Source organism: Carcharodon carcharias, chromosome 8, assembly GCF_017639515.1.
Source record: "Carcharodon carcharias isolate sCarCar2 chromosome 8, sCarCar2.pri, whole genome shotgun sequence".
NCBI classification, from domain to species: Eukaryota; Metazoa; Chordata; class Chondrichthyes; order Lamniformes; family Lamnidae; genus Carcharodon; species Carcharodon carcharias.
The window spans coordinates 164,410,127-164,437,069 of NC_054474.1; the positions used below are offsets into that span (position 1 = coordinate 164,410,127).

General features: G+C 46.2%; 1 protein-coding gene across 3 annotated transcripts in view; it reads right to left on the reverse strand.

Annotated features, from left to right (window-relative positions):
• The window catches only part of ralgps1 (Ral GEF with PH domain and SH3 binding motif 1), a 758,811-nt gene that overhangs the window by 39,361 nt on the left and 692,507 nt on the right, over positions 1 to 26,943 (reverse strand). For 2 of the 3 annotated variants that reach the window (XM_041193968.1, XM_041193969.1), the window contains exons 14-16: positions 11,422 to 11,570; positions 1,701 to 1,752; positions 691 to 771 (exon numbers count right to left, since the gene is read on the reverse strand). In XM_041193968.1, coding sequence (XP_041049902.1) covers positions 691 to 771; positions 1,701 to 1,752; positions 11,422 to 11,570 — 282 coding nt within the window. The remainder of the gene's footprint in view (positions 1 to 690; positions 772 to 1,700; positions 1,753 to 11,421; positions 11,571 to 26,943) is intronic. The other variant, XM_041193970.1, reaches the window with a different exon arrangement.

Below are 26,943 nucleotides of genomic sequence, written 5' to 3' on the forward strand. Positions count from 1 at the left end.
GTAAAGCTCTGATGTATACCAGGGCTTTTTAAAAAAAAATAAATCATTGGCTTTTAGGCAGAAACTATTAACCCAGGTAGCTGAGAGGAGGTTAATGTTAGTTATGAGCTCAGCTCAAAGCATTTCTATATCATTTTACAAAGCAAATCAAAACGGTACTGTGTTCATGGAAAGTCATCATTCGGGCAGACCACCAGTTACTGATTTTCAAGGTAGATGAAATATTATTCACTGCAGCACATTTTAAAGAGTTTTAATTGTCACATTTTAAGAGTGTCTTCTCATTATCAGCCCACCATCTCACAAAGGCAACCGAGAAGGAACCATGTGATTTTGCATTGCAAGATGCCAATCTGATGAATCAAACCATTCTCAGCATATTTAAACAGGAAAAAGAAAATCCAATATCCAAAAAAGAAATGGAATTGTTTTGGTGCATGAAGTGTGGTGATTCTGCCATTAATTGGCATGTCACTTGAAAATCCAAAATGGTTGGTGGTTTAAGAAATCAGGAATTAGCTGGGTCTGCCCGAACACAGGGTATGAAAATTTTCCACTTAAGAATTAGCACGCAATATTTAAGTTTCGAAGATGAGGAACTTGATTCAGGATGGAGACATGCAGACCCACAAGATCGGCTTATGATTTCTGATCTTTCGCCTTATGACAGACCCCACCACCTTACTGTACCTGTTAATATTGCATCGACTCCTTGGAGAATTCTTTACTGAAACCCGCCAGTTGGGACCTAGTGTTGCATACAACCGATTCCTGTTTGCAAATTTAAACATGAGTTCTGTAGAGCGCACAATCCCCATATAATATATACATATTCATATAAGCATAAAGAATTGGCCACATGCATTCGTTTCTGTAACCAGTATATTACTCCTAGGTTCAAGTCTTGGTGTGTGTTGGGCTATTGTAATTAATCTCCACATGCCTGAGCTAGGTAGCAAGCAAAAACAAAAAACATCAGCAATGTTCCTGCCCCTGATTGATGAACCCTTGCTAGCCGGTGCAAATACGTGGATGTAGCACCGACCTTAGTTAATGTACAGCCTACATTTATATATCTTGTTGACACTTGCTGTCCAGGCACATTGAGATTGGGTGATGGCGGCTGTGAAATGGACTTTAGCAAAGCGCCATCATGAAGTGGAGGGGCAAACAGGTTGGGGAATGAAAATTAGAAAATATATGTATTCCTTATGGGAAAAAATCATACTGTGAAAAATGAGTAATTCATATGTTCATTTGAAATTCCTCTTACACATCCAAAATAAATTGGTTAGTGTTTTCATTTAAGTAATGGGAAAAGGAACGTCTTATAAATACATGAATTGCTTAGTCACTAATGTAGTGCCTTTATTTCCACGATTGTTTCATATTAGTGAACTGACTTTGGAAACTTGTTTCACCATTTCTCAGTCAGTCCATGCAGAGAGTGATTTCACCCTATTAGGTTCCGCTAAGTATATTTCTAATTGATAGCTCATAGGAATTCTCAGAGAGTGAAATGGAACTAGGTGTTTCATCTCTCAGTACTTCGAATTTGGGAATTTAAACAAAATTCCACAGGAAATTCAATCAATTTACCTAAATGTCAGCAAAGCGTCACTCATTTACAAAGGAAATCTAAAAAGACGGGGTGAAGTGATAAAATGTGATGAGAAATGTTTGGTTACACTGCCACTCACCTCTCCAATCCTGAGGACAGCTCTTCACTGAACTCAGAGCTTTCGCTGCTTCCTGTAAAAAAGAAATAAACGGAGAGATGTGTTGAATTGACAAACGGGAGTAGGCGACCAAAAATTACTGCAGCATTCTAGAACTTTCTGGGAATTATGTGCAAATCAAGCAATGTCACTTCAAGTGCCATTTGGAGGACTCAAAGAATTTTCCATCATGATGAAAGGCAGCAATTTTCTTTCACCATACCTGAGAGTTGAATGTTGTCCCAGTAACTGAAGAGTCCTCTCCATTCCTTTAACCAAGAAGTGAAGCCTTCAGTAAGAAATACATTTTAACACATTACACTGGCTCCCCAGTGGCATCGCCAACTGTTGAAACCCTGCTATTAGAGTTGGCATCAGTTCCTGCCTCGATGTACAAAGCATTTATGCTGCAGAATAAAAGGACCCTTGCTTATAACATATCAAAGTGATAGAGTAAAACCTGTAGACCTAAAGATGGAAGTTTGAACTGCAAATTGGACAATGATTTCAGAACCATCATGAATACTGAAAAACCATAATGAATACTGAGTAATGAATCGTGTTTCCCACATAACGACAATGCCTCCATTTTGAAAGCACTTCATTGGCTGTAAAGTGTTTTGGGACATCAGGTGGTCATGAAAAGTGCAAATAAATACAGCTTCTTCTTGTAGCCTTTGAACATGATTAATAAAAACATGTTAAACAGCAAAGCAGAGCAGATTGCACCTTGCTTTCTCACTTTGCCTCCCACTGTGTTTAATTATTGCTGACCGAGGGGTAACTTCTTCCAGTAACAACCAAGTCACTGGCTGCTCTATAGCTTCTGGCACGGATGACTAGATGAATAAAATGCGGAGAAAAAGAATTGGGAGCCTTCATTCCACAACAAGCAGTTTAATAAAACTGACCTAGTTCCATTATTAGTTTGTTTTCCAGCTGATTTGGCACATGATGTGGAAAATACAATGTAAAGTTATGGAGGCCGAGCAATTGAACAAGTTTGAAGATATCAGTTCCCAACCTGACAGGGAATATGGAGCTGCAAAAGCACATTACGGTACTGTGCACCTAGCACAAAGGGAGATGGTTGTTGTTGTTGAAGGTCAATCATCTCAGTCCCAGGACATCGCTACAGGAGTTCCTCAGGATAGTGTCCTAGGCCCAGCCATCTTCAGTTGCTTCATCAATGACCTTACCTCAATGTTAGGTCAAGAGTGGGGATGTTCGCTGATGACTTTTTTCCTTTATTCTTTCACGGGATGTGGGCGTCATTGGCAAGGCCAGCATGGGTTGCCCATCCCTAATTGCCCTTGAACTGACCTTGCTTGGTCATTTCAGAGGGCAGTTAAGAGTCAACCACATTGCTGAGGGCCTGGAGTCACAAGTAGGCCAGACCAGGTAAGGATGGCAGATTTCCTTCTCTAAAGGACATTAGTGAATCAGATGGGTTTTTACAACAATCGCTGATAGTTTCATGGTCCCCACCACTGAGACCAGCTTTCAATTCCAGATTTATTAACTGAATTCAAATTCTACCAGCTGCTGTGGTGGGATTTGAACCCATGTCTGGGTCTCTGAATTACTAGTCCAGTGACATTGCCAATATGCCACTGTCTCCCCAGATACTGCACAATGTTCAGCACCATTCACAGCTCCTCAGATACTGAAGCAGTTCATGTCCATCTGCAGCAAGACCTGGACAAAATCCAGGCTTGAGCTGATAAGTGGCGAGTAACATTCACACCACACAAGTGTCAGGTAATGACCATTTCCAACAAGAGAGAATCGAACATTCTCCTCTTGACATTCAATGGCATTACCATCACTGAATCTCCCACTATCGACATCTTGGGAGTCACTGTTGAACAGAAACTGAACTGGACTAGCCATATAAAGACTGTGGGTACAAGAGCAGGTCAGAGGCTGGGAATTCTGTGGCGAGGAACTCACCTCTTGACTCCCCAAAGCCTGTCCACCATCTACACGGCATAAGTCAGGAGTGTGATGGAATACTCCCCAATTGCCTGGACATGTGCAGCTCCAACAATACACAAGACGTTCGACACCATCCAGGAGAAAGCAGCCCGCTTGATTGGTACCTCATCCGCCACAATAAACATTCATTCCCTCCACCACCGACACACAGTGGCAGGAGTGTGTACCATCTACAAGATGCACTGCAGCAACTCACCAAGGCTTCTTCAAAAGCATCTTCCAAACCTGAGACTTCTACCACCTAGAAGGACAAGGGCAGCAGACACATGGGAACACCACCACTTGCAAGTTCCCCTCCAAGCCACACACCTACCTGACTTGGAACTATATCACCGTTGCTTCACTGTCGCTGGGTCAAAATCCTGGAACTCCTTTCCTAACAGCACTGTGGATGAACCTACACCACATGGGACTGCAGCGGTTCAAGAAAGCAGCACACCACCACCTTCTCAAGGGCAATTAGGACCGGGCAATAAATGCTGGCCCAGCCAGCAATGCCAACATTCCATGGAAGAATACATTTTTAAAAATTGAAACAAATTGGAAAAATTTTGTTGCTTTCAAATATTTTTGAAAAATACCTCTGGATGCACGAATGATGGACAGGTTAGACCCGATACAATTTCTGTATTGAATGAATGGAGAAACGAAATGTTCTACATTAGAAATCCAAACCCGGTTCCCATTAAGTGAAAACAAAGCGCAAAATACACAATGTGAAAAGTAGCTTAAAAGTCTGTAATAATCCTTCCCTCTCCCGCTCTTATCGTTTAGCAGACTGATAGAATAATGTTCAGAATATATGACTAAATCATGATCAAGTGCCATGGCAAATATTAGGAGGCAGTTTGGCTTTAGAAACAGGATCATCATAGAATCGTTTTTTCTTGTTTGACATTTTCAGAAACCATTTCCTCTTGAAGCAGCCACACATTGGCAACAAATGGTATAAACTAAAGTGAAACTGCCTCTCCCAATTTGTGTTGCTATCTTTATACTATTTGAAAGAAAAGCATTTACAAAACCAGCCAGCAGTCATGTCAATGCTCCGAGCACCGTAAAGAGACTCCATTACGATGGGGTTGAATGGCAATTTGAAAACAACTTCAAAGGAATCATGGTCAGCGTAAGAAATTCATTCCCAGCACCTCACCATTCATTTCTTCCTGACTCACTGGCCCACCTTCAGACAGCATTTTCAAATGTTTTAACTATTCACAAGACTTGAAATGCATCTGACATAACTGGTAACTTCAGTTACCAACTGGTAATCTTCAATTGGCACAGTGCAGTTCACATCAAACCAAAGAGACAGGAGACAAATCCATCTGGAAGTTCAATGAAAGCTTTTCTTTTGTAGGGTTTCTTGAACTCTCCAAATGTCTCAGGTCAGCAGCCACTCAATGACTGAACTGAAGGAGGGTAAGTCTTGGACAGGGACATCCCTGGATTAGTCTGATGATAATTACCTCTGAGGTGGCAAAAGGAAACCTGTATGGGGTCAAAATATTTGCAACAGGGTCAGAGTGGGCAAACTTGCTAAACCATAGCTGGATTGTTATGTACACATAAAGGCAAAGCTGGCCAAGGGAGGGCAGCACAGCAGCGGAGACAACAGCTCTGATAACTGGAACACACGGCCACAGCTCTCCACCGGTTTGGGACAGTGTCCATCTTCTGGACTTGTGGCCTAGTCACTGTGCATAACTAGATGACCATTACAATTGCTCACTGCCACTGCATTAGTTGCCTTTTTGAGCAATTTTACAGGTGTACAGGAAGTTAATTACTCTTCACAGCATATTTCAGCACCAACTAAGATTTCAAGATGACTTCTTTTGGTCTCTGTCTTTGGCGACATCAGAATCTTATCTGCTGTGCTCCTCATTTTCCCTCTACCCTCAGGCATCTTCCACTACAGTGTACTCCACACTTGCCTGTTCAGTTCCTTGTCCATTTGGACACTGTTGGGGAAGGGGTCATTATCATTGAGTGAATGATTTGATCCCAGCACTTCTCCTGAGGCGACAGGAGTATTTCTTCCCGCTCGTTGAACTCTTTCACCATTCCCATGCCATCCACCCATTTCAGTTTCTTCACTTGTTTATATGACCAAATTCAAGATTTCACCAGTAGCTCAGACTGAAATTCTGTTGGATTCCTCGTTCACAGCGGAGAAGGTGAAACCATGTTTGCCTGGATATTTCAACTTCTTGTCTGGATCCATAGTTTACCTTTAGCTTCCCCAGTTGGTCAGATAGGACATAATCTACTGGGAAAACAGTTGAATGGGTGGTCAAGCTAACAAGGTTTAAGCCACAAGCAGTTCAGAAGCTCTTCACCACCAGGCTCAGGGCACCAACATTAACATAACTGCAGTGATGTAGCTCCAGCAGATTTGTTAACAAATGTTACATCCTTAGGGTAATAATGCTTAACACCAAAGGTCTGGATTATAACTTCAAACATCACCCAGGCGCTTGGTAACATTTTGATAAGAACATTAAAATTCACTCAGAAAAATTAAAAGTAAACCCCATATCTGTTAGGGATGGGCAATAAATGCTCATATCTACGGATGTGAAAAAAATAAATTTATTCCTGGGCAAATAAGGCTTCAAGTCAATTTACTACTGAAGGCTTCAACCGAGCTGGTTGATTTGTTCCATATGTTAATGACTGAGAAGTTATCCCTTAAGATTAGTTTGTGATTTTCTCTAATTTCCAACATATCTGCTGGGATTCATTTAAAATCTCTCTCTTTATATCAAGACCATTAGCTACTTAAAAATAATTGAGGACAATTATAGAACAGCCAAGTGCGGAACATTCAAGTGTGATGCCTAAGGGTTAGAGATCATTGCCAGAGCATTCTTGGGACCTTCCTTCAGAACTGTTCATCTCACAACCAAAAGCAACCTTATTACCTGGGCGCACATTGTGCATCTTCCCGTTCACATAGTCTGGCAACACATTTAGCCTCAACAAACCTGCAGGATATGACAGGATTCAAGAAGGTGGCTACATGACGGAAACTAATGGATGGTGGGTGATACTGAAGATAAATTAGCCCTACACGTCCTCCAGTCACTACCAGCCTCATCTCAGTGTAGCATTATTTACTGCCTTTCCCTACTGATCAAACCCAATCTGATCACTGATATCAAATCTCATGAAGAGAAGCACAACTAAGGAAAGGGCTGTTCACCCCCTCAAGTCAGCGCCTTCCAGAGACCCAGGCTAAATTCTGTGGCCCTCGTCAGTGCTTCTTTATTGGCTGGATTTTTGCTACTGACTTGGGGGGCGGGGGGGGGGGGGGTAGCTTGAGTCAGGAGGTTTCCTGATTTGGCCGTCAAGCCTTGGTTTAAAGGGCTCCATTACACCCTATTTTCGCTCTGTGGAGACAGAGGCAGGATAGAGTCGAGACTGCCAACCCCAGAAGTGCATTGTGGACGGCCATGGGGGGTGGCGAGTGCCAAGGCAGATTGGTCAGAAGGGCCGCCTCTGTTCTCTGGAACTTTGTCCAAGTTGGTTTAAGAAGCTGTTATGTCCTCCAGCCCTCACTCCTCGCCCCCATCCACTCCACATGGCCCCTCATAACCCTGTGCCACCTCCATAACCACTCATCCAGTATCCACCATCAGCAGCCCTCAGGAGCCATGTGGAGATGAAAAAAATCAACTTCTAATAATTTAATAGAGCTCTCATGGATACACACTTGATACTGAAGAAACTCCCATTCATGAAACCCATTCAGAGATTTTAAATCCCTTGAGTGTTCAATGTGTTTATTGAAACAAACTTCTATTCAGTAACCACTTCAAAGACAGCTAATATTTTAATAGCTTCTTTAAACTGTCAATCAAAATGTAAATTCAGCCCTCCCACTGAGATTAGTGTTATTTTTTGCTTTTGAAACTTAGCCAAGCATTCATAATGATCTCAGCTGTAATAATAGCAATTGGGAAATGTCAACAAGAACTTTATTGAAACTGCAGGAACAGACAGTAATTTTTTTGTAACTTACAGCAGATGACCAGTTAATCAAAGCAGTGCAGCAGAGGATTTTTTTTTAAACTCTGACAACTTCAACCTGTTTCTTTCCATATTTAAAGGGATGAGGATTTAAAACAATTCAGTTTTATTCAGACACTTAGACCTTATCTACCCTTCAAGAGCCTTAACGTCCATTCCATCAATTTGTGACTCCCAAACTGAGTTAAGGCCCTGGGATCGGCCAAAAATTTGATCTATTGGAACTCAGCACTAACTTCAAATGGTCCTCCTGAGTTCAGGTTTCGCTGAGTGATTCATGCCCCACACCCTTCTCCTTTCCAACAAACATAGGATCTGTCAGAAATGGGGTGGGACTTCCTTATCCATGTCCCGCCCACTGTTCCTAAAGGTCTCTGGAACTGGCCTGGCTCCAGGAATATCCAGTCCGTTGCCTCCAGTCAAACAGTAACCCAGTAGGTAAGCACACCATCCAGTTTAATAAGAGACAGCTTAAAATTAATGATGCCAAACTGTACGCAACGAGTAGAAGATCAGTTCAAGTTCCTCCAATCACTTTATTACATTCTCAGAATCATGAACAAGAATCCTTGCAGCTGACCCAGATTTGACTCAGAGCACCTGGTGTAACTTAAAATCCAGGGAAAATCAGGGCCATTATGTTTGAAACATAATTCAAACGCTGTAATTGTTGGATTGTTTGCAGGCAAACAGCTCCAGCAACCAAGAGGTGGAAGCTGACCAACTCTAAGTTGAAGCATACCATTTCAATGTCCCAAAGGATTAACTCTTTTAGATATAATAATTAACAGGTAAGAGCAGGCATGGCTCAGTTGAGAGCAGGCTCACCTCTGAGTCGCAAGGTTCTGAGTTCAGGTCCCACTCCAGGACTTGAGCACAAGGATCAAGGCTGGCACTCCAGTGCTGAGGTAGCCTTGATTTATTGGACGTGCTGTCTTTTGGATGACATGTTAGACTGAGCCCCCACCTGCCCTCTCAGGTGGATGTAAAAGATCCCACGAAGCTATATCGGAGAAGAGCTGAGGAGTTATCCCTGGTACCCGGGCCAATATTTATCCCTCAGTCAGCATCACAAAAAGACAAATTGTCTGGTCATCATTGTGTTGCTGTTGGTGGGGATTTGCTGTGTATCACCTGGCAGCCATGTTTCCTACCTTCAGCAGTATTTCAGTGTCTGCAAAGCGCTTTGAGACATCTGAAAATTGGGAAAGGCGCTATATAAATGCAAGCCTTTAACAGGTGTATATCAAAGCTTGACTTACTCTAGTTGAATAAGAAACTTCTGTGGAAGCGTATTGACCTCGTCAGAACGAGGGTCAGGTAATGGACCCATGGGATATGAAATTGACACTCGGCGGGGGGGGGGGGGGGGGGGCAAGCGCCCGACCCGCTCGAGCGTGAAACGACGCGCGTTGACGTCGGCCGAGTGTGTCGACTTCAACACGCAGTCGTTTGATAGTTCGGTGGGGGAGGTGGTGCGCCCCTCAATCGGCAGCACGCCCGCCGACAATTAAAAGGCCTGTTAAGGCCGTTAAATAATCAAATAAATTAAAATTTTTTGTAAGCGGGGCCTTTGCATTTGTTTGGAAACCTCATCCACGGGTGGGTTGAGGTTTCCAAAAGCAAGTGATAATAAAATAAAAGTTTTCAAATTTAATCAATAACATGTCCCTGCTCATGTGACAGAGTCACACGCGGGGATATGTTCCATGACATTTGTATTTTTAAAATTCTTTTTCCTTCTCTCTTCGTCATTCCGAGGCAGCTCCGTGCCTCAGGGAGATGATGTAGCGCTCACTCGCGCGCATGTGTGAAGTCTGCTCTTGGCCCGCTTGCTCTCCTCCCCCACCCCCCAACGCCTCCCCTCCCCCGCACAGGCAGCACCCAGCGCTGCCACTCACGTTTCACGCTGGACTGGCCTTAATTGACCTGCCAGCGTGAAATCGCGATGCGGTGCTGATTGTGGGCGACGGTCGGTTTGTTGGAGTTAGGCTGCTGAGTTAATCCCAAATGACATTGTTAATCCCTAAATTTCTCTAAAACTATTTAGAACCATTTCTCCTTTGGAAGAGAATCAAAGCAACAGTGCAATCGTCATTCCCATGATACAAATTACTTAAGAGTTCAAATTGCTTGTAATTGCTCTCTTGATTAGGTATTTATATTTCTATCATGACTCAGTCAATCTCATCTCAACAGCTTGCATTTGTAATAGCACTTTTCACAAGGTAAAATGTCCCAAAGGACTGGGAATCCATGTAGGTCAACAAGTGTTTGAGTGATGAGTGAATGGGACTTGAATGCAGGCAGCAGAGTTTTGGATGAACTGATATGTACTGAGTGTGGAGGACAGGAAGCCAGCCAGGAGAAGATTGGAATAGTTCACAGGGATGAAGGCACGGATAAGGGCTTCAATAGCAAATGAGCTGAGGCAGAGGTAGTGCCAGGCGATGTTAAGGAGTGGGAGGTCGAGGGTTCTTTATAATGGAGAGGACATGGGATCAGAAAGCTCTGTACTGGGTTGAACAGGTTATGAAGAGTCTGGTTCATCCCAAGACAGGGGCTGCGTGAGGGGAGCCTTAATAACATCTCATGTTCTGTTTCCCTTTATTGAAAATTAACAAGGCCACGGTGCCTTTTCACAACACTGGCACCAGCCTGAGCGTGTGCTGTTCAAATGACACTTGTTCTGAACACCCAAACAAAAACAGCAGCAGAGCGGACTTTCAGCTGTGGTGCTCCCTCATTGCTGGCAGTTTGTAAACCCGTAACGCAGGCTTACACTGACCTGTGTGCTACACTCACAGGCACACAAGTCAATTTTGAAAAGTAGCAAAGTAGAAAAGTTGACCACAGCTCATAAAAATAAACAGCTTCGAGTATATTGGCTAATGATGTGTAGAAAGCACCAGGGTATGTTTTACTGCGTTAAGGGTGCTATCTAAATGAAAGCTGTTATTGCTGTAGGTACACTGAAAGAGCAAGTGAGACTATGGTTCATCTTAACTTAAGCTGCATGTATATCTGGGGTCTGATTTTTGTAGGGTGAGAACTAAAACTGAATCATAGTTTAAAATGTTACAATCAGATTCATCAAGACAGGTAATGTCAACATAATTAAACAGTGTGCTCCTAGTGTGTGAGCTCACTCCCAATCCTCATGTGGTGAATTCCCAAATTCAGCTGAGCTACCCAGCGGGGTGCAGGAAGCAGGGACCGGCACCCTTCCCTGCAGGTTAAGTTACTCGGTGCTGCCCTTGGGTTCCTGTCCATGTACAAGTCTACTTCATGTCGGCAGAGGCCCTGACAAAGCAGCACACCCAATTACTCCCTTCTGACTGGGAATTGTGGTTGCTATTGAGGAACCATAAGGAGAAATTAAATAAAAATTTCAAAACAGATTGAAAAGAAATTGATTCAGGGGTGCGTTTTCCACCTGACTCTCTCTGGTATGAATGTGTAACATGTTGGCACCCAACTCCTGCCCGTACAATCTTATACAAATAGGAATTTGACAGGTGTTTCTTAGCAAACTCCTGCCTGTCTTCAGCGATCCTAACAAACTGCATCTGAGGGTGTGAGGTGGGAGATGTTTTGAGTGCGTTTCCACCAATTATAAAGGGCATCTAGTTCATCAGGCAAAGAGCATGTGCAAGTTCATCACCCTTACCTATCGAAACTCCATTGGAAAAAATGGAACTTTCCTGATTCTTGGCTGGGCTGTGACCTTCAAGAACACTGTCATCCAGTAGGTGCCGTGGACGCTCTGTTGGGAATGTTGCACTTTTACTTTCAATGACACTAAGCTGGCACATCACACTGGAACAGAGAAAATATCTGACTTGGTCAAAAGGTAAAGTGCTAATGTCGTCTCCTTTATTAACAGCGAAACCAATAACAGCATTTAAACTGCACCTCAACAACAACTTGTATTTATGTATATATTTTACATATATATAAGATACACATATATTATATATATCCTCATTAATGCAATAAAATGTCCCAAGGACTGTTCACCTTCACAGGACTGTTATGAAGCAAAATAAGACAAATACATAAGGAGACATTGGGACTGATGGACAAAAGCTCAGTCAAAGAGGAACATTTTAAAGATGTCTTAATGGAGGAAAGAGAGGTCAAGAGGTGGAGAGGCTTAGGGAAGGATTTCCAGACTTAGGACTTGAGAGCTTGAAGGCATAGCCAACAATCTTGGAGCAATTAAAATCGAGATGCATAAGAGGTCAAAGTTACAGGGGCACAGGTACCTCGGAGGGTTGTGGAGCAGGAGTAGAGGCGAAGATTACAGACAGAAAATTGGGGGGAGGACATGCAGGGGTTTGAAAAAAAAGGGTGAAGGCAGGGATGAGGACCTCAATGACAAACGAGCTGAGGCAGAGGTAGTGCCAGGCGATGTTAAGGAATTGGACAAAAAGGATGAAGTGTTGCTGGACTGGGAGGTGATGTAGCTCAGCGAACACTGGGGCGATGGGTGAATGGAACTTGGTCCAAGTTCAGCTAATTGGATGACGTCAAGCTTTTATGGAGGGTAGAAGGTGGGAGACCAGTCAGGAGTGCATTGGAGTAGTCAAGTCTAGAGGTAACAAAGGCATGGATGAGAGTTTCAGCAGCCTCATTGAACATAGTACCATTGGTCTTATTTTAAGATGAATACTCTGGGCGGAGTATTCTGAGCTCGCTGGTGGCGGGTGTGATAGGTGACGCGAGTGGAAAATACGGTGCGACCTGCTTCACGACGGCGTAAAGACCGATCGCAATCGCCTGCTCAGCCCGCCGATGGTGGGCCGCATTTCACACCATCGGTCAGCGGGGAGCTAATTGTAATACATTAGCATATAATGAAAGGGCCATCCCACCAGGCGCTTGGAACCCCGCCATATCGCCTGTCCGTGTTGGCGGGAAAGCACACCGGGGTGTTTCACATCAGCACGCAGGCGACCTGAACTTGGCGGCCTTCACTTTGGGGGAACTGAGGTGAGCGAGCAGCAGCGTTCTCCACAGCTCGCCCGCTGTTTACAGGCCTCAGGGGCACCGGGATGTGGGGGAAATTGATGCCTGGGCCTGAAGGCAACTGCTGAGGTGGGATGGTGTCTGGGGTCAAGTGCTGGCCAGCCTCGGAGGAGACTAATGGGGGGGGGGGTGGTCAAGTGCTACCCTGGCGCTGCATCCCGTGCACAGGCAATCGAGGTGGGGGGTCAGGGTAGGTGAGGGAAGCGGCCGCGCATTAGGAACACCTGTATAAACTGACCCTGCCTCTGCAACTAAGACAGATCAGGCGCAGCCACAGTGATATGATTGGGGTCAGGATCCTAGCCTGCCCGCCCATGCAAGCATCGCGGAGGCATCAAAGGACCACCAAGCGCTCCAGACCTTACCCACCCCTGCACCCCCGGCACAGACTTTGAGTTCGCCACCGTTTTATTGGATTGCTGAACAGTTGGACTGCACACGTTGTACAATCTCCTCACCAACACTGGCCATGTAGCAGTCACTGCTGGAGGCACTCACAGCCCCTTGCAATCTCAGCATCCTGGTTTGGACTAGCGTATCCCGTGTCGCAGGTTGACAGACAGCCATGCAGTGCACTCATCTCTGGCCATCCAAGGGGTGACCAGCACTCTCCGAGAAGCATTAAGGGGCAGTCACAAAGGGCCGGGAAAGGTGTTAAGTACAGCCATGATAACCATGTCTCTCTCTCTTTCATGCTGCAGGAAGACCACGTCAGGATCATGGACCTTGGTGACCTAGCTGTATGCCTGATGGCCTATAGAGATCGTAGAGACAGAGGAGAGAGTGACTGAGGCTCCTGGCCACACAAAAGCAGGAGCTGCAACCTCATGAAAAAGGGACAGAGAAGCTCCCTCACACGATGCCCAGGAGCGAAAGCAAGCTGTGGCTGGTCGGCGCCAAGTGACACCCAGGTCTACAGGCACCACCTGCCATTCCTGCAGATAACGGAGAACTAGTGTCGCTGACGACTGCGCATGTCTAGGGACCTGGTGGCTCACATTTGCCACTTACTGCAGGACTTGGTGCCAAGGGGGCATGAAGGGCATCCACTGCCAGTGGCTGTGAAAGTGACCGCGATACTCAATTTCTATGCCAGTGGCTCCTTTCAGGGCCCCACAGGTGACCTCTGTGGGATTTCACAATCTACCACCCACAAATCCATCCATGAGGTCACAGATGCCATCTTCTCCACGGCACACAACTTTGTGCATTTTGCCTGGGACAGCCAGGTTGCAAGGGCCATTGGATTCACCCTGATCTTAGGATTCCCACAGGTGCAGGGTGTGAGTGACTACTACACATGTGGTGCTCAGGTCTCCACCGCTACACTCAGTGGACTTCATCAACTGCAAGGGCTTCCACACACTGAATGTGCAGCTGGTAGGTAACTACCAGAAACGCATCCTGCAGGTATGCACACGGTTTCCAGGGAGCGTGCACGATGCCTACATCCCGAGTCACGTACAGATCCCTGCAGTCTTCCAGGGTCCACAGAAGCTGCAGGGCTGGCTCCTTGGGGACAAGCTGTGGCTGATGACACCCGTGCGGTAGCCTCAGACTGGAGCAGAGCGACGGTATAATGAGGCTCATGCTGCAGCTTGCACCTTGGTGGAGCAGACCATTGGGATGCTGAAGATGTGCTTCCGGTGCCTGGACCTGTCTGGTGGAGCCCTGCAATATAGTCTGCAGAGGGTGTCACACATCATCATCATCTGCTGCGCCCTTTACACTCCAACAGGGAGAGGAGCCAGCTGAGGAGGAGACGGAGGAGCTGGAGGTCTCCTCCAATTAGGTGGACACTGATGGGGATGAGGATGAGGGGGTCCTCAGTGGTGATGATGATGGGGATGAGGCTCTTGCACTGACTAGATGAGGCAGGTGCACTCGGGAGGCCCTCACAGATGCTAGATTTGTGGAGGATGATGATGACATGCAGCGAGGTGTCCCTGTAGATCCTCACATCACAGTTGTGAACGTTTGACTCCAGTCTGGCTTATGGCAGCGCCGATAACCTTTGTGAGAATGCTCCTGTCAGGGAGATGTAGCGGAGGCCCTAACAGTTGCTCGATCGCAGGAGGATGATGACAACATTCAGTGAGGACACTCCACAGATCTTCACAAAGCCTCTGAGAATGTCTGACACCCGTCTGGCTGAGGGCAGCTCGCCTGCGCTCCATGATCAGGGCCACCTCAGAGAATCAGCCATGAAACTTTAGACGCATCTGATGCTGTGTCCGCCTTCAGCACCTCAACCCTTCAGGAGCTGGTGCTTGGCATCACTGGTCACAGATGCTGGTGTGATGGGGGCCAGCCCCAAGTTAAAGGTGCTGAGAGCACAGAGCGAGAATGAAAGAACTCTGTGGCGCCTGCCCACAACATTCTGGCAGCAATGACAAGCACCGCTTAGGTGCAGGCATCAGAAATGTTTCCAGGGAGTAGGAAGCTGGACCATCACTGTGGACTGAAGGCTGCACAGGGAAGAAGCCTGGACTGAGACATCTGCCTTTATCTTGTGCAGAAAGGTTTCACATCTGAGCGACAAGAACACTGCTCATCAGAACAAGGAGCCACAGGCAGGCAGACATTCTTAGGAGTTTATTGACAATAGTGAACAGTTTGTACAAGTGATCAACTCCTGTTCCCAGGCTGTGCAACTACTTTTGCCTAACTTTTCTAACTCTGCCGCTGTGTCTTGGTGCTCCCCAGACATCCACAGCAGAGGTGGAAGCAGCCTGCTGACTGCTACAGCCTGTCTGTGATGACTTTGGCTGGCGTCCTCTGGAGGGCCGAGACTTGGTGGGCTCCTGCCTGCTTTTGGGGTCCTGCTGTGTGGCAGTGGTACCTTCCTCGGCCTGTGAAGCTATATCTGCGGAGGTCACAGGGAGAGGGGATTCGGATGGGCCAGTCACTCCCAGAGTCACCTGAGTGGATGGCCCCGGAGTGTACACCTGCTGATCCTCCTCCCTACAGGTGCCCCTGGTTGACTCCATGAGCGGAAGGGGAAGCTGGAGTGAGATTGAGCTGCCCAGGACCCCTCTCATGTACACACTGCTGGAGGCCAACTATGGCCTCAGCGATGGAGTTGAACCCGTGCAGCAGTGCAGGAGCGAAGTCCCGGACCAAGATCTCCACAACAGATGCCATCCTACCTTGAAGTGTTAGCATGCTAGTGCTATCACCTCAGCCTGAAGACGGACGGACTCCTCCATCGTGCCTTGCAATCTGAGGAGTGCAGCGGACATCCCTTTCTGATGTTCCCGAGCCTGCCTTTGCAGGTCCAGCAACTGTGACATGACAGAGTCCAGAGGCTCATCATCTGACTCAGACTCAGCAACGTTCTGGCCTCCAGCAGTATTCCAAGTGCCAGGGACCTGAGAAGTCCCTGCCTCTGCCTGCTGTGGATCAGACAGCGTGGTGTGTTCACCGGATTGTGATCCCGAGGCTACTCTAAAGCTCGGTCCCACTGAGGTGTGTGTCCCTGCGCTGGTGGAGAGTGCGGGTGAGCGCTGTGACAGGACTTCGGGGAGGGTGCCTTCAGATTCCTCTTATAAGTTTCTTTGGATCTTGATTGGAGGCTCTGGGTCGTGGATTCTGTCTGCTATTTGGCAGATGTGTCTGCGAAAGCAAGGGGAGATAATTAGTGCATGGCAGTGGCCTGTGAAAGAGGGCACATCACTCACGGCATGGTTGTCTGATGAGTATTGCTGGATCCTCACTTGGTAGAGCAGCACGGAGCTCATCGTCAGAACAGGACTGGCCCTGGTCATTGCCGGCCAGATGGATCGCTCTGTTTTCAAATTCTGTCAGAACTTTGATCTCTGGCATCCCTCCACCTGTCTGCAACCTTTCCCTCCTGCTGTGAGCCATTTTTACTTGCGTGATGGTGTATCAGGACTCCTGCCGGGCCAGATGATAAGTATACCTGGCCTGTGTGGGTGGTGAGTGGTCCCATGGACGGGACGAGTACAATGACAGTGCGTTTGAAAGAGTGAATGGTGATGTCCCTTGCAGTGGCAGTGAGTGAGGGCCCTGTGGGTGTGTGATGGGTTTAAGAGTGTGTGGGTTGGGAGCGATGAAAAGAGTGACTTACCCTGGTGGAATGGAGAAGATCATTCATCCTTTTGCGGCACTGGGTGACTGTCCTCCTCTGCAGGGGGTTCGTACTGACCACCGCTGCCATTGCCTCCCAAGCCGGGTTAGTGACATTGCTGACCGTCCTGAGGCCAGAGCGGGGGTAGAGCACATCCTGGCGGGGCCTCCACAGCATCCAGCAGTTACTCAAGGGACCTGTCGTTGAGGTGGGGGGCTGCTGTCTTTTTTCCTTTGCTGGCTACATCTCTAAGCCAGCGGTGGTGAACTGGGGGCGATGAGCGCTTTGCCGGCGGCTGCCTTTTAAAGATAGTGGCCCGCATGATCCAACAGCGGGGTGATGGGCGAGCAGGCGAATGGGAGCCCAGTCGCCATGGAAACGGCGTGTTTTGCGGGAGTGAATAAATAATGAGGCGGGCTCGGGAAGATACGGCGTGAAAACCCACCATTTTTGTCGGCTGGTGGGACTCCATTTTATCCGCCCGCTACTGCACTTAGTGCATTTCAGGGAAAATTCCACCCTTTATCCTGGTTATTACTGGTTAATATATAGCATTTGAATATTCATCAACGGGAATATCTGTAGATCTCCAATGATGAGGTGAGGTCATCACCAATACCAACTAGGAATGTTCAATCTTCAGTCTGTCCTATTTGCTGAACACAGGCAGAGCTGTGACAGCAGAATGAACCTTGATGTCCCTAAGTTGCCCTGATGTGGCTCCTGCATGGGGTCATTATCCAGTGACCCCAAGTGGAAGTGTCTGTGTGTGAATGTTGGATGAAGGCACAGTGAGAGCTCTGCTGTAATTCCATCAATTGTTGGATGACCAAAAGACACATTTCATCAAGGTTTGGACATGAATAATGGGCGATTGGTACTGGAGGAGAGTGATGTGCCATGTGCAGCCATCAATTTTGGCCCCCACAATATACATCATTCTCTTGCCATTGCCTCTAAACCTTGCCTCATAAGCTCACTCAGGTTGAGCTGGACAGTTGAACTCAAAGCTGAATTGTCATACCGTATCTATCATCAAACCTGTTTACTTCCAGCCTTGCGGCACCTTCTACCTCCTCTGCTACCTCAGCCCCTTCACGGTTGCTATTCTTTGGTCACTTCTAGACTTGATTTCTCCCATGTTCTCCTTCCTGACTTCTCACTCCAAAATTCCAAAGGACCCAAAACACAGTTACCTATATCCTGTCCTACTTGTCCATCATCCCTCCCTACACTGACTGCCTTTCCCCCAAGATATTGAATTTTAAATTCTCATCTTCAGACTCCTTCTTGCCCCTACCTTGCTCCGAGCTGTGCCTCCTTCTCCAGCCTGAAATAACCTGCGACATTCTTCAGTTTCTATCTCTGGCCAACCTTCCATCGTCACCAGTGGTGACAGAACCTCCTCTTTCCCTGCTTCCTCAGGCCCTGCTGTTTCTCCTTAAAATTTATTCAAAATCCATCTTTTTCTCGGTCACTGGTTGTCATGTCTTTCCCCCCTCCGTGGCCCGTTGCCATTTATCCACCGTTTTTTTTTCCAATTTGGGAATCACCTCGGGGGGATTTTTATATCGGATGGTGATATAAGATTGCAACCCGTTGGTGACTATGGATTTATACCCTAGGAAGGAATCAAATAACCTTCAGGACAGGGTTGGAGAGAAGGGGAGGAAACCATCAGAGAAAGTGGAGACAGGGAACAGACATTAAAATCAGAGCAAGTACTTTTAACTTTTTAACGCTTGATCTCAGTATTTCCACGGACACAGCTTCAGACGTCAGTTAACTGCCGAGTTTCCCTATGTGTCTCGACAACAGCACTTCCCCTCTCGGAGAGTGTCATGATGTAAAACAGACACAGATGCTAATGATTAAAAAAGCAAATGAAACATCTGAAATTTTTCCTTTTAGCCCATATTCTTTTATAGCCTCTCTGAATGGAAACATTAATAGCTCTGAGTGCCCTAGCAGAGCACAAAAGGGGCTGGTGTAGGCCAAACATCCTCACTTGTATAGGAAGTGGGTGAAGGCTTTATTAGAAAACTGTGATCAATTATTTCAAAGATCGTAAAACCATTAAGATTCAATGTTTAGCTCACTCTGTCTAGTTCACTAGCCTTTTGCACCCTTTGTGACCACCGTCTGTTCAGTATAACTGGGTTATACGCCCAGCTCTGCTTAAGGGTAAAGTGGAGCTTGTTAATCACATGTGCAAGGCTTTGCTCTTGGCTATCGTTGCATTTTTAATGTTCTTTAAGAGTCTGTTGACAGAATGCCTGAGATCCTTTTTATTGTCAAGAAGGTGGTTTGCACCAGGCGCCATTACTCAGCTAAAGCACAATCATCGCAAAGTCGTCCTTGCAATGGCCAGAATCCGATGTGCCGCCAGACTTAGCTTCTCAAACACACTGCAGATTTTCACAGAAATTGTTACAGTGCAGGATGCCATTTGGACTGTCATATCTGCACCAGCCTCTCTGAGTGAGCATTTCACCTAGTGCCATTCTCCTACCTTCTCCCATAACCCTGCCATACTGCTTTTGCCATGCTGCAAAGAAAAATTTGCATGAATACTGTACAACTGACCTGCAACACAAGGTATTATGTCTGGGGTAAAAATTGCAGTCATAACCCAATGTAGATTTCATCAAGCCACATTAAGCTATCTAAATGTGGGGCTGATCAGTCACATGGGCATGTGGATCCTATAACCCAAATTTGTTTGGAAACTGATGTTATTGAAATTACAGCCTAGCCTCCTGGAGCTTCACTCTGAAACAATAATAAATTATAATGCACCACAAGTGAGAGGAATTCCACAGCACACACATAGGGGCTAAAAAACATCAGGCAGTGATCTCCATCTATCATTTGATTACATTTAGATCCATAAAGTTTGGAATTTACGCTCAATTGCACTGACTTTCTTCGCACAATTCGCTTGTGATCACATAACCAGTGCAATAAGGTTGCAGAACCCCAAGTGCAAACTACGTTCAACGTTAACTCAAGTTTCCGTGCACTTTTTCAGCAGTTTAAGAAACGTGGTGCTGGCGAGCTGGCCTCGTCCACAAACTGGGCCAAACCTCCAGAGTGAATAACTCATCTGTGGGAGTTTCTGCATTTTAAGACCACTGCCAGTTCAGTCAGCACTGAGTTATACTGTCAACTCTACGCTCAGGTCAAGTGGAGCTCGTTAAACGAGCAGGGTGCAAAGCTTTGCTCAGGCCTCCAGTTAGATTCTCAGCGTTGTTTCGGAGTTTGTTGCTGGGACGCCTGGGATCGTGTTACTTCTCGTGTGCAACAACCTGGAAAACGCTGCTCACAAGGTGTCCCATTGAAGATAGTGGACATGGCAAGGCCACGAGTGAGATGGTGACATAGTGACAATATCACTGAATTAGTAATCCAGAGACCCAGGCTAATGTTCTAGGGACATTGGTTCAAACCCCATCACGGCAACTGGTGGAATTTCAACTCAGTTAATAAATCTGGAATTGAAAGCTAGTCTCAGTAATGGTGACCTGGAAACTATCATCGATTGTCATAAAGACCCATCTGGTTCACTAATGTCTTTTAGGGAGGGAAACCTGCTGTCCTTACCTGCTCTGGCCTACCTGTGACTCCAGACCCACGGCAATGTGGTCGACTCTTACCTGTCCTCCTAGGAATTCAGTTCAAGGGAAATTAAGGATGGGCGACAAATGCCGGCCTTGCCAGTGACACTTACATCCCGTGAAAGAGAAAAAGTGCTAAGGTACCATGCGTGGAAAAGAGGAGGCCACACACAAAAGAAAACAAATAGAGGCAAAGCTGCCCGGGGTCCTTCTTATTGTTAAGAAGGTGGTTTGCACCACGCGCAAAAAATGGCCACCCTCGCAGATTGAATTAACCACAATTGAGAGATTCCACTAATTGTGTTCGTTTGTGGGCTTTCAAGGAAGCTTCAAAATTTAAGTTGGTCTTTTTGACTGCAAGGAATGTTTTAATAGCTTAAGAATGTTTGAATTTACTCAGAAACTGACTGCTGTATTTATAACTAGAAAACGGTTCTGTGCAGATCTTGTTACGAGTTATTTTCAGTAATATATAATTGTGTTACTCACAGTTGGCAGCTTGCCACAGTAACTAAAACTATTATTGCCTTGATGAACCTATTTTCAGCTGTATTAGTCAAACCACACAAAATTACCACTCTTAAATACATTAAGGATTATTTTTTATTCAAAATTCAAATAAAAAAATTATGTTCTAAAAAGCTACACGAATGGATTGGCTCAGGCCAATGTGTAATTACGTTTGAGTGGAAACGCAAGAGGAAAAATCACTGCTCAAAATTGGCGCTAGTTCAAAAGTCCCCATATAAATTCAGGGCGATGTGACGGACACGTTTACAACTCTGTGCGGCATGGAATGTACCAAGTGTCAACCAAATCATTTCCAGGATCATAGCATTGCGAGTTGAGCAAGTTACATTCAAACTGATCAGAACGGAGGAAACAACTCTTCAATCCATTTTTTGGAAGACGGGGTATAGACATGAAAATAAAATGCTATTCCCCAAAAATTGACTTTAACATTTTCGACTGAACTACTCTTCAAATTGTCATCATACATATTTTGTTGTACAGCGAAAAATGCGTAAGGAATGATTTTTTTTTAGGAAATGCAATGTGTGGGAGCTGCGTCCAGAGATTATGGAATTACATTGTGAGCAACTAATGTAAGAGAAATTTAGTTTGGTTATCGGGAATTTTGCATACTATTTTAGCAGAAGTCTTAAAATTGCAAAATGCATTTGCAAAACCACCAGGGGGAAATTTTAAACGAACCATTAAAATCATTGTCATTCTAGCGTCCCACGGAGTCACTTAAAAGCCAAAGTCCGAATCTGTTAATGAAGGTATGATCGCTTCCAGCGTTTAATTCCATCTTTTCTGCTCGGAGACTTGGTAACCAATCAGGATTCAATCTGGAGTCTTGAGATCTCAGGTTGCTCCATAAACTGGCGAAAGTTAATTTAATGCAGATGTCAGCAGGTATTGCTCCATGCAGAGGGGGGGGAGGGGGGGGCAAACAATGTGCTGGCCACAATAGACACACGCTTTAGAGGTGTTTAAGGCAGAGTTGATGGGCTGAGTTCAGTTGGCACTGGGGTGACAGTCAGTGCCAGAGGTTTTGTTGGGTGTTAGGGTGACGGGGTGGGCGTGTGCGTGTAAGTGGGCCGCGTGGCCTTTAGCATCGGTGAAGTTGGCCCCCAAGGGTTGAACCTTTAGGCCCTGATGGGGGAAAGGCAGTAAGCAGGTGGGCCCAGAGATTCACCCTGCCTTCCGGGCACCCGTTTGCCAGTACAATCCCGTCCCCTGGGTCGTTTTCGCGGAGATAGGATGGGGCTGTTGGCAGCAGGGCTATCGGCTGACTACTGGCCGGCAGCCAGTTGAACCACTTAAAGGCCACTTATGGCCCTATTGTCAGAGGCTGACAAGCGTTTTCAAGCCAGCCTCTGGAACCTGGAAGCATGGGGGAAATAGCCCAGCTGCCTGGGAGGGACCTCCTGGCAACAGACTTAGATGCCAGCTCTCCAGGCTGGGCTTGGTGCCCCCTGCCTGCCTGACTTCATCTGTAGCCACGGGCTGCCTTATGGAGGGGCTTCCCCAACGCTCCCCCCTGCTGCCCACCACCACCATCATGGTGCGTGTCCAGCTATTGATTTTATTTTTTTATCAAAAAATTGGAGAGCAGGGCACCTCCATCTTGAGCCACCCTCTCTCTCACTCGTTTGCTTGAACAGGGGAGGTGATGGCATAGCGGTGCTGTCACTGGGCTAGTAATCCAGAGACCCAGGGCAATGCTCTGGGGACCCGGGTTCGAATCCTGCCACAGCCGATGGTGGAATTTGAATTCAATAAAATAATCTGGAATTAAAAAATCTAATGACCATGAAACATTGTTGATTGTTGTAAAAAACCCGTCTGGTTGGCTAATGCCTCTTTCGGGAAATCTGCTGTCCTTACCCAGCCTGGCCTACATGTGACTCTTAGATGCCCTCTGAACCAGTGGGGCAACTAGGGATGGGTAATAAATCCTGGCCAGTGAACGAATAAAAAAAAAAGGAGCTTGCTGCTACGTCAATGCTGGAGGGCCTCCTATTGGGCCTCCAGCTTTGATGGCCAGCCTGCTGTCCTTCATTGGATGGCAAGTCTGCCCATTGGCAACTAATTGGCCAATCTGAGGAAAATTGTTGTTCACCACACATTGCCATTTGACCCTGATGTCGGGTATTTGAAGCCCATGTAGAAAATCCTGCCCCGAGTCTCATGTCTTAATGGCACTGGAGTAATAATGTCTTTCTGGGTTTAATGTTGGCCTTTTTTTTTTGAGGGGTGGGGGGTGGTGGTGATATGCTGCTGATATCGCTGGGTATGAAGAGGCAGCTGAGACTTTCCATGACAAGTAACAGTTGAACTCTTGAGTGAGTGCAAAGCGTGACGAGACACTTACAGACACATACTGGATGAAAGCCAGCGAACAAAGAGTACACCTGGGGCTAGGATACACACATCTGGCAACAATTGATTAATTATCAACACATTTAGGCTGGGTGACTCATTCAAACTGCTTGCTGGATACACTGAAACTGCTCACAGCAAGGGGATCCGGTAAAAAAAATAATCAAACCCAATAAAAACAGCTCCCGATTGAAGCGCCGATGAAAACAAGGATTTTCCTCAGTTTAGGTAGAGCACGGGCCAAATACAGATTCAAGTCCCCTTTACTCTTCATTCATAGAAACATAGAAATAGGAGCAGGAGTAGGTCATTTGGCCCTTTCAGTCTGCTCCACCACTCTATATGATCATGGCTGATCCTCTATCTCAACGCCATACTCCCGCTCTCTCCCCATACCCCTTGATGCCTTTACATTCTAGAAATCTATCTATTTCCTTCTTAAATATATTTAATACGGGGCAGGCCATTTAGGACTGAGATGAGGAGCAACCTCTTCACTCAAAGGGTGGTGAGTCTGTGGAATTCTCTACCACAGAGGACTGTGGAGGCCAAGTCTGGAATCCCTCCAGTGAACTTCCATAAGATGGGAGACAGGGTGGGGGGGATGGGCTAATACATCGAGAAGTGGTTTGTTGGAGATCGGAAGGAGTAGAGGGAATGTAACTAAACTACATTCCGAGTAGGCGAACGGGACAAAGTAGTGGAGGGATAGAGAGGAGAGGAGGGGAGGAGGAGACAGAAGCGGAAGGGGAGAGAGACAGAAGAGAGGAGAAGTGAGAGAGATGGGGAGGCGAGAAAAATCCAATCAATCCCTCTGAGCAGAGCTTCTGATGGCTAAAATAAGGCAGAATGGGAAAAGTGAAAAAACAGTTCACTGGAGGGATTCATAAGATCATAAGAGATAGGAGCAGGGCGAGGCCATTCAGCCCAAAAAGCCTGCTCCACCATTCAATAAGGTCACGGCTGATCTGGCTGTGGCTTTAATTTCCCTTTCCTGGTTGCTCCCCATAGCCCTCGACTCCCTGCCCCTTGATTGGACAAAATTCAGTCCAGTTTGTGGTGGAGACGAGGCTTCAGATGGAAAAGCTGCTCGGTGAAGGTTTCTGGACAGTCAAAAGGCTCAATGAAGCCAAAGGTTTGCTGGGTGATGGGATTCCAGGGAGTGGCACACCCCAAATGTAATCCCAGGTTGGAGGGATGAGGAGCTCTGGAGAAGAGGCATCGATTTGAAAAGCAGCGCTAAGGAGCATCGGAGAGTAGGTTGTTCCAACAATGGCAATGGTGGTGGTGGTGGTGGTGGTGCTGGGGGCGGGGATGGAGGGTTGGGGGTGGCTATCATTGGCTGGTCATTCAAAGCAGCAGGCCCATAAAACAATTGGAGCACATTATGTGTATGAGGAAGGAGCTCAGGTACACTATCCTGCAGGGGCTAGATAGGAAAGATAGAGTGGCCCAGAAGTGAATGGAACCGGGGCGCAGTGTGGGTCCACAGGATGCTGATTTAACTGGAGGCAAAACGGGAGAACGTTGGGGTGGAGATCAGTGACGGTGAGCCAGATTGGGACAACAAGGTGGGACATGGTGGGTGGGAGAAGGGGGTGGAGGACCAGAAGCAGCAGTAATCAAACCAATCCATCGCATCAAAACAACCACAGTTATACATTATTAAAATAAAAAGGGCACAAAACAAAAATAAAGATTATTCAGACTGCGATGAAAAATTAAATAAACGTTCTCCGTTGAGAGCTGGAGAATAAATGTAAATCCTCTACAGTAGAATGAAGGGTAAATCTGGGCTTCAAACATTATGAGGAAGGGAACACATAATTTATGGAGCTAAAATACAAAAACACAAAGTTGAACTGAAAATCTAAATCCATCGTGGTGGCAAGATTTGGAATGAAGATGTTTCTCTGGTGCTTCGCTCAGACAATGGAACTGCAGTCAAACCTGAAGCCATTTTGAAGGTGTTTCCGGGTGACAGCTTATCACATTCAAGAGTAAATCCCATTAAAAGCATGTCAGGTCAGACCGGGAGTGGACACAAATAATAAAGGAAAAAAAAAATCAGCGATCAATGTTCGTATTAGAATTTTCCATGGAAAGATGACAGGGCATACCATTTTATTATTTGATAGTAACTGTCCAACTGTGCATGAGTTGGGGATAATATAAACCATAGACATCAAGATAAATAATGTCTGCACTTCCTAGCTCCACAAAAATACCACAGGTCACTGCCACCTGGGCTTACCTAGGTGGCAATGGCACTGGAGCCATTAAAGGTTGAGAGGAAACCTGATAGAGGTGTATAAGAGTATGAGGGGCATAGATAGGGTGGATAGGAAGGCACTCTTTCCAACAATAGAGGGGTCAATAATCAGGGGGCATAGATTTTAGGTAAGAGGTAGCAGGCTAAGAGGGGAGTTAAGGAGAAAAGCATTCACCCAGAGTGTGGTGGGAGTCTGGAACTCATTGCCTGAAAGGATGGTTGAGTCAGTAACTCTCATAACGTTTAAGAAGTATTTAGATATTCACTCGCGTTGCCATAGCCTCCAGGGCTATGGGCCAAGCGCTGGAAAATGGGATTAGTGTAGTCAGATCTTTGTAAACTGGCATGGACACAATGGGCCGAATGGCCTCCTTCTGTGCTGTAAATACCTATGAGTCTACCCCTGACAGCCTCCCCTAACCCACCCCAGAAAATGCCCATGGGTTGGCTTGGGATCAGGGCCAGACAGTACTTGGCAGGCCCTGCCCAGCTAGCTAGCTGCCTGTTTGGTCCCCACCACTTCCATTCAAATGAAGCATGATGCTAAATTTGGCAGCAGCTGCAGGCTGGCATCAACCAGCGTGTGACTGAAATGCCACAATAGTCCCTTTCTAAACGCCCTTCTGCTATAATATCTTCACATTCTGATGAACAGTTCACGCTTGCCTGCTAATCTCTCTGTTTTCCACAGATGCTGCCTGACCTGCTGAATGCTGCCAGCACTTTTTGTTTTTGTTTCTGATTTCTAGTTTAAGTCTGGAGATTTTTTTTAAACTATGATTTGCAGTCCATCCCCACATCTGTTTTTGGGGCTAAAATATTTTGAATTGCCCAATACATTCCAAATAAGCAAAGTAGGAATTTCGTTCAACAAAACATCATTTGCCAGATAATTTGAATGAGAGGAGTGAACTGCACCAGTCTCAGGGAGCAGTGTTCTTAGCTCTCCTTGCGACAAGGGAGCATGATTATGAGGAATCTCAATATTTTGTTTTGCTACTGAATTGTAACCCATACAGAGCATCAGAGGTTTAGGTGAGACAGGGAGGCCTGCTTCATATATGTCCGCCTCCCCAATGGTATAGGTAAATGGACACGCAAGTGAACAGGCAAAGAATAACAGAGCAAACAATTAGGTATTTGGTGTCTGTAGTGTTCAACTGTTCATTTGTTCTGTGTTTGATTATGTTAGTCTGGTAACTGGCAATGCTCCCTGTGCTTGATTGGTTCAGCCTGGGTGTTGACTCAGAGCTGAAAGAAATAGAAAGACCTAGAAGCTGGGTTAAAGAA